General features: G+C 42.2%; 1 protein-coding gene across 2 annotated transcripts in view; it reads left to right on the plus strand.

Moving 5' to 3' along the window:
* LOC143041527 (N-acetylglucosamine-1-phosphotransferase subunits alpha/beta-like) overlaps nucleotides 1-15,274 on the plus strand; it is a 152,182-nt gene that overhangs the window by 76,360 nt on the left and 60,548 nt on the right. For both annotated transcript variants that reach the window (XM_076213507.1, XM_076213508.1), the window contains exon 12: nucleotides 8,272-8,465. In XM_076213507.1, the coding sequence (XP_076069622.1) occupies nucleotides 8,272-8,465 (194 nt within the window). The remainder of the gene's footprint in view (nucleotides 1-8,271; nucleotides 8,466-15,274) is intronic.

Consider the following 15,274-nt stretch of genomic DNA (forward strand, 5'->3'; position numbering starts at 1 on the left):
ATTGTGCTGACAGCACTGTACAGGGCAGAAACATGGAACATAAGAGAGGAAAAGAGAAGGAGTTTGAATATGTTTGAGATGAAATGCCTGAAAAGTATGATAGGGGTTACTAGGCTAGATAGAGTGAAATGAGGAGGTGAGGAGGAGAACAGGAGTGGAAAGGGAGTTGGGAGATAGGGTAGATGAAAGAGTATTAGGATGGTTTGGACACATGGAAAGAATGAGTGAAGAAAGATAAGTAAAAGAGGTGTGGAAGGCAGAGATGGAAGGAGTGAACATGAGGGGGCATCCTAGGATGAAATGGATAGATGGGGTAACAGGGGCATTGCAAAAGAGAGGAATGTCTGTTGAGGAAGGACAGGAGAGGACAGAGGATAGGGATGAATGGAGAATGGTTGTGTATGGATGATGCTGTGATGTATGACGGGTAGTGGGTGGGGGGTTGAGGGAGTATGTATGAGAAATAAATTGATGCAGCCCGAAGGGATTTCTCCCTGTCTTCTCCTTTTCTGCATGAGGGGACGGAGAGGGGGGTCGCCGATTTAATGAAGTGGAAGTGCTGTGTCATGTGACACTGCTTCTGACCTAGGGCAGTGGACAAGATGCAGGGATGACCCATCATCCAGGAAGTGCCAAGATAGGAGGGAGGGAAGAGGGTAGACAGGAGTGGAGTATGTAGGGGATGAAGTGGGTGGGAGTGGTTTGTATGCCTTTTTCTTTTGGCTGCCTTTTGTGTAAGGGGGGAAAAAGCCTTTGGCATATGGATGTATGTAGTATTTTTTAACCATTTCTTTGTCTAAATACCTAAAATCCACCTTTATTGATCTTAGCAAGTTGTAGGATTTTCCAACAATTTTGTTTATTTGTTGAACAGGGGACAAGTCATTTGAGGTAATTACTCCCAGGTCTTTTCTGACCCCACTTTCTTCACTTCCTTTGTTCCAATTGTCCTGATATATAAACACATACATATACCAAGGCTTTTTCCCCCTTACAAGGGAGGCAGCCAAAAATGAAAAGGCATAAAATCATCCCCACCCATTCCATCCCTGAATACACTCCACACCCCTCCACCCTCCCTCTCATCTTAGCACCTCCTGGATGATGGGTCATCCCTGCACCTTGTCCACTGCCCTGGATCAGAAGCAGTGTCGCAAGACACAGCACATCCACAGCAAGGCTGCTTCATTAAATCGGCAACCCCCTCTCCGTCCACCCATACATAACGGAGAAGACGGGGAGAAATCCCTTCGGGCTGCGTCAAAATTTGCTCACACATACTACCTCACCCCCCATCCCCCTGCCCATTCCACCTCATGCATCACAACATCATCCATATACAACCATTCTCCATTCACCCCTGTCTTCTGTCCTCTCCCGTCCTTCCTCAACAGACATTCCCCTCTTCCCCAAAGCCCCCTTCACCCCATCCATCCACCTCATCCTAGGACGTCCCCTCATGTTCACTCCCTCCACATCTGCCTTCCATACCTCTTTTACTAGTCTTTCTTCACTCCTTCTTTCCATGTGTCCAAACCATCCTATTACTCTTTCATCAACCCTATCTCCCAACCCCCTTTCCACCCCTGTTCTCCTCCTCACCTCCTCATTTCTCACTCTATCTAGCCTAGTAACCCCCATCATACTTCTCAGACACCTCATCTCAAACACATTCAAACTCCTTCTCTCTTTCTCTCTTATGTTCCATGTTTCTGCCCCATACAGTGCTGTTGGCACAATCACTCCTTCATATAGTCTCCTCTTAGCATCCATTCCCAAATGTCTGTTCCTCGTTACACTTTTTAATCCACCAAGGCATTTACTCGCTTCTCTCAATCTACATTCTACCTCCACCTTCACTCCACCTTTTCCTGCCACATTTGCACCCAAGTATCTAAAACTATCCACTTCCTCCAGTTGCTCTCCCTTAATGCTCACTTCCAGTCTGCTGCCGCTTTCACCCCTTGTACATCTTATCACCTTACATTTACCCACATTTATCTTCAGCTTTCTTCTATCACACACTCTCCCAAACTCTGTCACCAACTTCCTCAATCCCTCCTCCGATCCTGCCACAAGTGCAGTGTCGTCCGTAAACAACAGCTGGCTCACTTCCCACTTTTCTCCATTTTCCTTAACCATCTCCAATCCCTGACCCACTACCCTTGCATTTACCTCTCGCACTACCCCATCCATGTATAAGTTGAACAGCCAGGGCGACATAACGCATCCTTGACAAAGTCCCACCTTTACCTCGAACCACTCACTCTCTCCATTTCTAATCCTGACACAAGCTCTACTACTCTCATAAAACTCTTGACAGCTCCTAGAAGCTTTCCTCCTATCCCGTATATCTGCAAAACCTCCCACAGTGCCTTTCTGTCTACCCTGTCATAAGCCTTTTCCAGGTCCATAAAGGCCCAAAAAACATCCTTCCCCTTTCCTATAGCTTTCTCACATATCTGTCTTACCACAAAAATCTGATCTACACAACCTCTACCCGTCCTAAATCCACACTGTTCCTCACCAATTACTCCCTCTGTTCCTCTCCTAATCCTCTCAATGAAGATCCTCCCATAAGCCTTCCCAACTACACTTAACAAGCTAATTCCTCTGAAACTATTACATTCATACATACATACATATACCAAGGCTTTTTCCCCCTTTCAAGGGAGGTAGCCAAAAAGGGAAAGGCATAAAAACACTCCCACCCATTTCATCCCTAAATACACTCCACACCCCACCCTCCCTCTCAGATATATATATATATATATATATATATATATATATATATATATATATATATATTTATTATTATTATTATTTTTTTTTTATACTTTTTCTGAACTCCATTATGCTACATTTCTTTATGTTGAAGTCTTCTTCCCACTTCTGACTCCATTTCCAAACCTTGTTTAGGTCTCTGTAGTGATTCACAATCCATTTCGGTTTTCACTGTCCTCATCAGTTTAGCATCATCTGCAAAGAAACTCTTCTAACATCATCTATGTCATTCACATAGATAGCGAACATTATTGGAGCCAATACTGATTCCTGTGGAACTCCACTAATCACCTCCTCCCAACCTGAACACTTTTCTCTAAGCACTACTCTCATTTTTCTACCATGCAGGAAATCCTCCATCCAGTTTAGTAGGTTACCTTGTATCCCTCCTATGTTTTCCAATTTTTTCAATAATTTTTTGTGTGGTACTTCATCAAAGACTTTTTGTAAGTCTTGGAAAGCACAATCAACCCATCCATCCCTTTCTTGTATTATATCTATTAGTCTTGAGTAAAAACACATTAAATTTGTAGCACATGATCTTCCCTGTCTGAATCCAAATTGTCTTAAGTTTATCATATTTTCTTCCAGGTGTTTTATCCATCTATTCTTGATAATTTTTTCACAAATTTTGGCTACAGTGCTTGTAAGGGAGACCGGTCTGTAATTAGTTGGTTCTTTGTTTCCTCCTTTATATATTGGTACAATGTTGGAATTTTTCCAGTCTTTTGGTATTTTTCCTTCTTTGAGAGAGCAACTTATTATATCTTTTATGTGGCATTTGTATCTGTGGCAAGGCCTATTCTATGTTAAAACTGTTTTAATGCTGGATTGTGTGTCCTGAATACAAGCATGGCACTGTGGTTCTTACTTTTGAGAGGGTTTTTCTGTTGGGTTGATGTCTTCGGGGGAAAGATGTTGGCTGAGTATTGAGTTTGGTGATCTGTTTTGGAGTGCTTGTGTAGTGATCTTTTGGAAGTTTGTGTGGCGATCTGAGCATGAATATGTTTTTGTGTGGATGTATTGTGTGGTACTGGTTGTAGATGAGTGATGCTTAGGGTTCCATCACAGAAGGTACCTATCATTTTCATATAATTTTCTGTGGGAAGTATTTTAGTTTCTGTGTGCAGGTGTCCTGTTAGGGTGCTTATGCTGCATTCTGTTATTACTTTAATTTTTTTTTTCTTTTTTAAGTGTTCATTTTGCTGCTTTTTGGGAAACATATTCATGGTTGGTTCTTATGAATCATTTGAAGACAGCCATTGGTATCTCTTTCTGTTGTCTGAAGCCTGTTCTTGCAATGGATTGTAGTAATTTTATTGTTTTAAAGTATATACGGGCAGTAATTTTTCTAATACACAAATTTTGTTGAAGGTGATGCTGTTTTCTGCATTAATAATTTTCTTGGAGATACTTTCTAAAGATCTCGCTAATCGTCGTGTAGCAGGGTCTACACTCTGTAGAACTCGTGCGTAGGTGGACATATTCTCCGATCCGGATTTTGGCTCAACTGAGCCTTCTTCAGGGAGTGTCAAATGTCATCAAAGTGCAATATTTGACCACACGAAATTATTTGACTAGGGGAGATCACATGATAGATTAAAATTATGCATAAATTATCTCCTCATGCTTCTGGCCTACCCTATGTTCTCATACTGGGTAGCGCTAGTAAATCAAGTGCCTGTATATTCAAGTTGGGGGTTTTATCCTTGATATAAAGGGCCTTGATTATCTTTAACTTTCTTGTAGGTTTCTTGCAGGTTTCCAAGATTTTCGTGTTCTGTTCTAATTCTTCTCGTGTAATGTGGTATCCATGTGATGCCAAAGCATGGTTCTTTGGGGCTCCTGTGTATTTGTGTCCAACCAGTCTGGATTCCAGCTTCATAGTCATCATGCCTATGTACGAGGAAGGAAGGGCTTCACAGTTCCCTTTTGTGCATTTATATTGGTATATGACATGAGACATTTTCAGCTCATTCCTCTCTTGGTGGGTGTTGTTTTGGAGAAGCAGATTGGAGGTTTTCTTACTTTTATAAAAGATGATAAGTTTGATAGAAGTGTTGTCATTCATAGGCTTTAAGTTTCTTTTGACAATGTCTTTGATGGCCTTTTCATCTTCTTTGTAAGCTGTAGAAAAGTGTGACTTGTAAAAAAGTTTTATTTCTTCTTGGTTTGGAGTATTGTTGGAGTTGGTGTACCATTTGTTTAAGATATTTTCGGTAACTTTATTAATTTCTTTGTTGCTGAAGCCGTTATTTACTAGTACCTGGGTAGTGCGTTCGAGTTCTTGGTGGACTTTTGACCAGGTATCACAGTGCGTAAGTGCTCGGCGGACATAAGCTCCAATGGTAGATTGCTTATATCGATTGGGGCACTCACTGTTTCCGTTGAGACATTGGCCTCCATTGGAAGGCTTCGTGTAGACATTGGTGGTAAAATTATGTCCACTTTGGGTAACAAGGACATCAAGGAAGGGCATGGAGTTACCCACACTGTGTTCAGTTGTGAATTTAAGTCCTGTGGCTTCTTGTAGTTTAAGACGGAGGTTTTCCACTTCTTGGTAGTCATTAACTTTAATGAAAATGTCATCTATATACCTGCAGTATATCTCTGGTTTTTTCATACTTCAAAATACAGTAGAAGCCCGATTTAACGAACTAATTCAGCCAAGGTCCAGTCTGCTAAATTGAATTTTCCGTTAAATTGAGTGAGTGAGCGTTGGTGTAACAGTGTTGCCAGAGTGGATTATAAAAATGATACATACCTAAAAATTCCCTAGTGTACACACACACACATACAGTATATATATTATTGTAAGTGAATTATAGGCAGCACAATCGTGAATTGCAAACGAACAGCAACGTGCAGTAATTTGTTGCAACGTGTGTGTGTGTGTGTGTGTGTGTGGTGTAACAATGATATGAGCTGTCTGAATTTCACGGAATATTAGTCATAGCCTCGTGTTTGGTTCGATGTACATAATTCTAGCGATTAATAGGACTGGGCAGTTGGGTTTTGGATAGTGAGCATTATTGTTGTGTTGTAGCAGAAAATGTAGTTCGTTGTTATATAAGTGTTTTTGTGGTGATTATTCTCGCGTACTGATTTTGAATTTTCCCATCAACTTACTGTTTCATTATATTGTTTTCCTATTATACCGTCTATTTCTACTTGAATATATTTGTGCTACAATTATACTTTATACATATACTGAATTATATATTATTGTATATATATATATATATATATATATATATATACAGTCGAACCTCGAAAGCCCAGACTAATTGGGGGAAGGGCGCCGGTCATGCCAAAAGTCCGGTCATCGAAAATGTCTCCCTAACACCCGTAGATTTTCGTAGCGGTATACGTATAGAAACATATAAGAAACATAGAAACACATAAGAATAATACTCTAACACTGTAATGATAACAATACTGTAATAATAATACTATAATACTAATAATTCTGTAATAACTGTAATACAGGCATGTAAATGTACTGTACATACAGTGTACTGTATTGTATTTTTTATTACGTACACTGTAAATATCAGAAGGTATGCACGCGGGACAGTGGTGGCGGCCAGGGTTGCCGCGTTTTCTACACTGCCGTGTAGAATGGGAGTGTTGCCATACCGGGGCATACATTTTTCTCGGGCATGTGCAGACTCATAGCAAGATATACTTGTCAAACTTTGAAAAAATGTTGGTTCTAGTTTTTTTTATTCTTGAATGTATACAAGGCCCCCATGCCCTAACACAGGGGTTCTCATTAGGGGTGAAATCCACCCTCAAGGGTGAATTTTGGGATTTCTGGGGGTGAATTGTGACCACATTAAGTTTACGGAGTGAGGAAAGCAAATATAGGCTCTGGCCTATCTGGCCTGTCACCTGGGATGGAATTATACCAGTGCTGACCCAGGTTAATCTTAGGATTAGAAAAGTGTTACGCTGTGCAATAATATCCGCATATTATTTAGAATGCACCTTTTGAAACAGGCAATCTTGGAAAGGAGGGGGGAATGACATTCTGGCAAAGGGTGAAAGGGGTGCATGAGCCAAGCAAGGCTGAGAACCCCTGCCCTGACATATTCAGTAAGATATAAAAATTATTTTTTATATATTATCACCACTAAAAGAAAGCTGAAACTTTAGCATAGAATTATTTTCTACACCGTGAAAACGTATCTTTTGGGGTATAATATTTTATAAGTAACACAATTACCAATAAAAGTCATATTTTGATGTACCATTTATTATTTGATAACTAGTTCTATGATTTTTAAACAAAAGTTTGAGTTTTTTAATGTTTTTAACAGCCCGCTGATATGTAGAAAAAATTCCTCGTGTCCTTGTGCAGTTGCCACATGCCGCTATTCTACTATGTTTTGGTACAAAATTCTATGAAATGGCAGCCCTGGTGCTAAAAGAAAGCTGAAACTTTAGCGTAGAATGTTTTTCTACACTGTAAAAACGTATCTTTTGGGGTATAATATTTTATAAATAACACAATTACCAATAAGTCATATTTTGATGTACCATTTATTATTTGATAACTAGTTCTATGATTTTTAAACAAAAGTTTGAGTTTTTGAATGTTTTGAACAGCCCGCTGATATGTAGAAAAAATTTCATGTCCTTGTGCAGTTGCCACATGCCGCTATTTTACTACGTTTTTGGTACAAAATTCTACGAAACGGCAGCCCTGGTGATGGCTTGACAGGGCCGGGTTTGAGTACACGTGTTCGGCCATCGCTGCCACCTGCAGGACAAATAGGGAACTTTGCTTGAAAAGTCCGCCCTTTGTTCATTTCGACCTGTCATACGAGGGTCTGGGCATTCGGGGTCCGGGCTTTCAAGGTTCGACTGTATATATATTTATATACCTCCAAAGTACTAAATTATAAATTTTTCCTTGACTCCACCACCACAATCTGGTAACATCTGGTAACATTGGACTCCGAGACATGCATGTGGCCAGTTGATGGAAAATGCTCAACTTAGCTTACCGTTCCCGCTAAATTGAGCTATTTCCGTAGACACGCATCTGGCCAGCTAGCGGAAAATGGTCAACTTAGCAGACCATTTCCGCTAAGTTGAGCATTTTCGTTATTGCTATTTGCAGTTCGCTAATTTGAGCTTCCGCTAAATTGAGATTCGTTAAATCGGGCTTCTACTGTATTAGTTCTTCTATACTTCCCATGAAGAAATTTGCGAATAGTACCCCCAAGGGAGAGCCCATGGCAACACCATCGACCTGGGAGTACAGGTTACCTTGTGGGCAAGTAAAAGGTGCCTCGCTCGTACAGCATATTAATAGCAGTCTTAAGATATTCTCAGGGATCCTTATTTACACAAATTCCTGTAAATAGGACGATTGACTTCATTTGTGATAAAATATACAGGGACAACTCCACCCCTAAGCTAGAAATAGACTTTTCTCTTCTTTGACATTATCTTAGAATTTTGTTTATTTTTTTCAAGGAACTTCAGTGTGCTGGATGAATATATCAAGTCTGATAGAAGACTCATTGGTTGAAGGGGAGTACTCGGACCACCAACTAATTCGTAGCCTCAGTATCAACACAGCCCAAGGGATTTTGGTAGTGATGGTGAAGCCCAATATTACCTTGCAGCTTTCTGTAGTGCTTGGGATGGAGAGCAAGGATAAAAGCAGGGTGAGTTACAAATATTTTTTTTAAAAAGCTAGGGGTAGCCATGTTTGCTTCAAAATGTGGCATTGAAAGGTAATGATTTACTTTAACCCCTTCCATACGGTGCCGCATACGTAGGCGGCATGAGGAGCAAGTGGATATGCGAGGCTGCCATATCGGCATCTTGATTATATTTATTGTAGTTGCCCCTGCGTAATGACATACTCTCTAAACTGTCTTCATCACATTTTCTATGGTTATCAAATTTCACGGGTGAAAGAGAGAACGATCGATATAAGCGGTGACTATATTTTATGATGCGAGTATTATTACGACACATCGTACGTCTGGCAGATAATGCTGCCCGCGAGATTTTGGCCCGGAGTGAAGAGGTTAAGATACCACCAGAGAATCATGGATAACAGCTGTTAACCACTTCCATACGTTGACGCCTACGTAGGCGGCATGAGGAGCAAGTGGGTACTCGATGATGCCGACATCGGCATCTTGATTATATTTATTGTAGTCGTACCTACGTAATCTCCATTCTCTCTAAACTGGCTTCATCAATTTTCTATGGTTATCAAAATACACGGGTGAAAGAGAGCAAACGATTGAGCACTGACTTCATTTTTTATAATGCGATTATTATGACGCAACATCGCACGTCGGGCAGCTAATGCTGCCAGACGTGCGATGTGCCCCGGAGTGAAGAGGTTAAGAAAATTTTAGAATATTTAATTATTTTTACGAGACTAGTGAGAGGGACCATTATGTGGTAGTCTTGTGAGGCAGACATCCGGCCACTCATCTTCAAAATCCATTAACACCCACACACCCATCAGGAGGTGTAGTTCCAAGGAGCTGACACTTAGTTTCCAGACTGAACCAAAAATCTCTGTGAACTTTGGCCATTTCCTCCACTTTTTCACTTCAGGAGAGCTAACAACTTATGACTGCACAATTTTTACTTCTATTATAAGCTAGTAACAGAAATATTCCCTCACTCATACAACACATACAGCAATCCAATGTGTAGGGACAAAGGATTACATTGATTTAGCATATACTTACCATTATTGTGATACATTTGCAACAACTTTCACCTAAGTTTATATTAGTTGATGAAACCTTACATTTATGATGTATTCAGATTAATTATTAACCAAAACATGACACCAGACAAGCATATAAACAAAATAGTTGGAGAAACCTACAATTGACTAAAATCAATAAAGGTGGCCTTTAACTACTTGGATGAGGTAATACTAAAGAAAATATTAGTCACACTGATAAGACCAAGATTGGAGTATGCTGTGACACTGTGGACACCCAGCACAAAAAAGAATATAAAGAAATTAGAAAGAATCCAAAGAGCAATGACAAAGATAGCACCAACACTACCATTGTCATACGAACAAAGATTGTCCAAACTGGAACTACCAACCCTGGAACAAAGAAGAGAAAGAGGAGTTCTACTGACCATTTACAGAATCATAGTACATACATACATATACCAAGGCTTTTTCCCCCTTACAAGGGAGGTAGCCAAAAAGGAACAGGCATAAAATCATTTTCACTCATTCCATCCCTGAATACACTCCACACCCCTCCACCCTCCCTCTTATCTTAGCACCTCCTGAATGATGGGTCATCCCTGCACCTTGTCCACTGCCCTGGGTCAGAAGCAGTGTCGCAAGACACAGCACATCCACAGCAAGGCCGCTTCATTAAATCGGCGACCCCCCTCTCCGTCCCCCCATTGCATAAAAGAAGAAGACGGAGAGAAATCCCTTCGGGCTGCGTCAAATTTTGCTCACACATACTACCTCACCCCCCATACCACCTCATGCAATCACAACATCATCCATATACAACCATTCTCCATTCACCCCTGTCTTCTGTCCTCTCCCGTCCTTCCTCAATAGACATTCCCCTCTTCCCCAAAGCCCCCTTCACCCCATCCATCCATCTCATCCTAGGATGTCCCCTCATGTTCACTCCCTCCACATCTGCCTTCCATACCTCTTTTACTAGTCTTTCTTCACTCCTTCTTTCCATGTGTCCAAACCATCCTAATATTCTTTCATCAACCCTATCTCCCAACTCCCTTTCCACCCCTGTTCTCCTCCTCACCTCCTCATTTCTCACTCTATCTAGCTTAGTAACCCCCATCATACTTCTCAGACACCTCATCTCAAACACATTCAAACTCCTTCTCTCTTCTTCTCTTATGTTCCATGTTTCTGCCCCATACAGTGCTGTTGGCACAATCACTCCTTCATACAGTCTCCTCTTAGCATCCATTCCCAAATGTCTATTCCTCATTACACTCTTTAATCCACCAAGGCATTTACTTGCTTCTCTCAATCTACATTCTACCTCCACCTTCACTCCACCTTTTCCTGCCACATTTGCACCCAAGTATCTAAAACTATCCACTTCCTCCAGTCGCTTTCCCTTAATGCTCACTTCCAGTCTACTGCCACTTTCACCCCTTGTACATCTCATCACCTTACATTTACCCACATTTATCTTTAGCTTTCTTCTATCACATACTCTCCTAAACTCTCTCACCAACTTCCTCAAGCCCTCCTCCGATCCTGCCACAAGCACAGTGTCGTCCACAAACAACAGCTGACTCACCTCCCACTTTTCTCCATTTTCTTTAACCATCTCCAATCCCTGACCCACTACCCTTGCATTTACCTCTCGCACTACCCCATCCATGTATAAGTTGAACAGCCAGGGCAACATAACGCATCCTTGACGAAGTCCCACCTTTACCTCGAACCATTCACTCTCTCCATTTCTAATCCTGACACAAGCTCTACTACTCTCATAAAAACTCTTGACAGCTCCTAGAAGCTTTCCTCCTATCCTGTATATCTGCATAACCTCCCACAGTGCCTTTCTGTCTACCCTATCGTAAGCCTTTTCCAGATCCATAAAAGCCCAAAAAACATCCTTCGCCTTTCCTATAGCTTTCTCACATATTTGTCTTACCACAAAGATCTGATCTACCTGTCCTAAATCCACACTGTTCCTCACCAATTACTGCTTCTGTTCCTCTCCTAATCCTCTCAATCAAGATCCTCCCATAAGCCTTCCCAACTACACTTAACAAGCTAATCCCTCTGAAACTACTACATTCACACTTGTCCCCTTTTCCCTTGTAAAGAGGAACTATACAGGCACTCCTCCAGTCCTCTGGCACTCTACCCTCTCTCCAGCAAACATTAAATAACCTCACCAGCCAGTCCACCATCACTGTACCTCCCTTTTTCAGACATTCTGCATGGCATCCATCCAGACCAGGTGCCTTACCTGCTTTCATCATCTTAACAACTGCCTTCACCTCATCCTTCCTTATTTCTCCTCCATTCTCCTCACTCATCACTCTCATTTTCTTTGCATTTCCCACTGCAGCTATCTTTCCCTCCCTATCCTCCTTCACATTTAGCAACTCCCTAAAATATTCTGCCCATCTTCCCCTTACTGCCTTCTCTTCTATTATCATCTCTCCATCTGCACCTTTTACCTTTTCTTCTCTACTTGATTCGCCTCCTCTTCCTCTCTTCATTTCTTTCCAAAACATCTTTTAATTACTTTCAAAATTTTCTGTCATACTCTTACCCCATTCCACATCTGCTCTCCTCTTTGCCTCCTTTACCTTTTGCTTTACTTCCACAGCAAGGCCACTTCATTAAATCGGCGACCCCCTTCTCCGTCCCCCCATGCATAAAAGGAGAAGACGGGGAGAAATCCCTTCGGGCTGCGTCAAATTTTGCTCACACATACTACCTCACCCCCATCCCCCGCCCATTCCACCTCATGCATCACAACATCATCCATATACAACCATTCTCCATTCACCTCTGTCTTCTGTCCTCTTCCGTCCTTCCTCAACAGACATTCCTCTCTTCTCCAAAGCCCCCTTCACCCCATCCATCCACCTCATCCTAGGGCGTCCCCTCATGTTCACTCCCTCCACATCTGCCTTCCATACCTCTTTTACTAGTCTTTCTTCACTCATTTTTTCCATGTGTCCAAACCATCCTAATACTCTCTCATCAGCCCTATCTCCCAACTCCCTCTCCACCCCCATTCTTCTCCTCACCTCCTCATTTCTCACTCTATCCAGCCTAGTAACCCCCATCATACTTCTCAGACACCTCATCTCAAACACATTCAAACTCCTCTCTTCCTCTCTTATGTTCCATGTTTCTGCCCCATACAGTGCTGTTGCCGCAATCACTCCTTCATACAGTCTCCTCTTAACATCCATTCCCAAATGTCTATTCCTCATTACACTCTCAATCCACCAAGGCATTTACTCGCTTCTCTCAATCTACATTCTACCTCCACCTTCACTCCACCTTTTCCTGCCACATTTGCACCCAAGTATCTAAAACTATCCACTTCCTCCAGTCGCTTTCCCTTAATGCTCACTTCCAGTCTACTGCCACTTTCACCCCTTGTACATCTCATCACCTTACTTTTACCCACATTTATCTTCAGCTTTCTTCTATCACACACTCTCCCAAACTCCGTCACCAACTTCCTCAATCCGTCCTCCGATCCTGCCACAAGCACAGTGTCGTCAGCAAACAACAGCTGCCTTGTAAGGGGGAAAAAACCTTGGTATATGTATGTATGTGTGCAGATAAAGAAAAGAACACATAGTTTGAAATAACAATTACAAATGCTCAGGATAACACAAAAAATCATGAAAGGCATGGAAGTCCTTGACAGAAGATTTGAGTGGGGTAAAAAAAAAAACAAGAGGACATGAAATGAAACTCAAAAAGGATAGTTATAGAAGACATCTAAAAAAAAGTTTCCCACACAGAGTGGTAGATGTCTGGAACAAATTGGACAAAACAATAATGTGTGCAAAAACCAAACAAGAATTTAAGAACAAACTAGATGCTGAAAGATACAAAGATGGGTCACTACAACCATAGCTCCCTTCCCATATAATACAACTAGGTAAATACAACTAGATACATACATATACCAAGGCTTTTTCCCCCTTACAAGGGGGGTAGCCCAAAAGAAAAAGGCACAAAATCACTCCCACCCATTCCATCCCTGAATACACTCCACACCCCTCCACCCTCCCTCTTATCTGTGCACCTCCTGAATGACGGGTCATCCCTGCACCTTGTCCACTGCCCTGGTTCAGAAGCAGTGTCTTAAGACACAGCACATCCACAGCAAGGCCGCTTCATTAAATCGGTGACCCCCCCTCTCCGTCCCCCCATTGCATAAAATGAGAGGACGGGGAGAAATCCCTTCGGGCCGCGTCAAATTTTGCTCACACATACTACCTCACCCCCCATCCACCCGCCCATTCCACCTCATGCTATCACAACATCATCCATATACAACCATTCTCCATTCACCCCTGTCTTCTGTCCTCTCCCGTCCTTCCTCAACAGACATTCCCCTCTTCCCCAAAGCCCCCTTCACCCCATCCATCCACCTCATCCTAGGATGCCCCCTCATGTTCACTCCCTCCACATCTGCCTTCCACACCTCTTTTACTAGTCTTTCTTCACTTATTCTTTCAATGTGTCCAAACCATCCTAATATTCTTTCATCAACCCTATCTCCCAGCTCCCTTTCCACCCCCGTTCTCCTCCTCACCTCCTCATTTCTCACTCTAGCCTAGTAACCCCCATCATACTTCTCAGACACCTCATCTCAAACACATTCAAACTCCTTCTCTCTTCTTCTCTTATGTTCCATGTTTCTGCCCCATACAGTGCTGTTGGCACAATCACTCCTTCATACAGTCTCATCTTAGCATCCATTCCCAAATGTCTATTCCTCATTACACTCTTTAATCCACCACCAAGGCATTTACTTGCTTCTCTCAATCTACATTCTACCTCCACCTTCACTCCACCTTTCCCTGCCACATTTGCACTCTAGTATCTAAAACTATCCACTTCCTCCAGTCGCTCTCCCTTAATGCTCACTTTCAGTCTACTGCCACTTTCACCCCTTGTACATCTCATCACCTTACTTTTACCCACATTTATCTCTAGCTTTCTTCTATCACATACTCTCCCAAACTCTGCCACCAACTTCCTCAATCCCTCCTAGATATACTAGGTAAATGTATACATATACCTAAGGCCTTTTCCCCATTACAAGGGAGGTAGCCAAAAGACAAAAGCATAAAATGCACTCTCATCCATTCTGTCCCCACATACTCCCCTCCCGTTCACCACCCTCCCTCTTATCTTGGTTCCTTCAGGATGACAGGTCATCCTTACATCTCACCCAGTGCCCTGGGTCAGAAGCAGTGCAGCAAGACACAGCATATCCACTGCAGGGCCGCTTCATTTAATTGGTGACTTCCCCCTCTTTGTCCCATCATCCAGAAAAGATGGGGAGAAATCCCTTTGGGCTGGGTCAATTTATTATTCACACATACGTCTTCACCCCCCCCCCCATCCCCCATCCCCTCCTTTCCATGCATCACAGCATCATCCACACACAACCATTCTACATTCACTTTTATCTTCTGTCTTCTCCCATCCTTCCTCAACAGACATTCCCCTCTTTCCCAATGTCCCTTTTACCCCATCCATCCATCACATCCTTGGTTGCCCCCTCATGTTCACTCCTTCCATCTCTGCCTTCTACACCTCTTTTACTAATCTTTCTTAACTTGTTCTTTCCAAGTGTCCTAACCATCCCAATACTCTTTCATCAAACTTATCTCCCAGTTCCCTTTCCACCCTGGTTCTCCTCCTCACCTCCTCTTTTCTCACTCAATCCAGCCTAGTAACCCCTATCATACTTCTCAGTCACCTCAT

Source organism: Oratosquilla oratoria, chromosome 31, assembly GCF_046742065.1.
Source record: "Oratosquilla oratoria isolate Oo_2021 chromosome 31, ASM4674206v1, whole genome shotgun sequence".
Lineage (NCBI taxonomy): Eukaryota > Metazoa > Arthropoda > Malacostraca > Stomatopoda > Squillidae > Oratosquilla > Oratosquilla oratoria.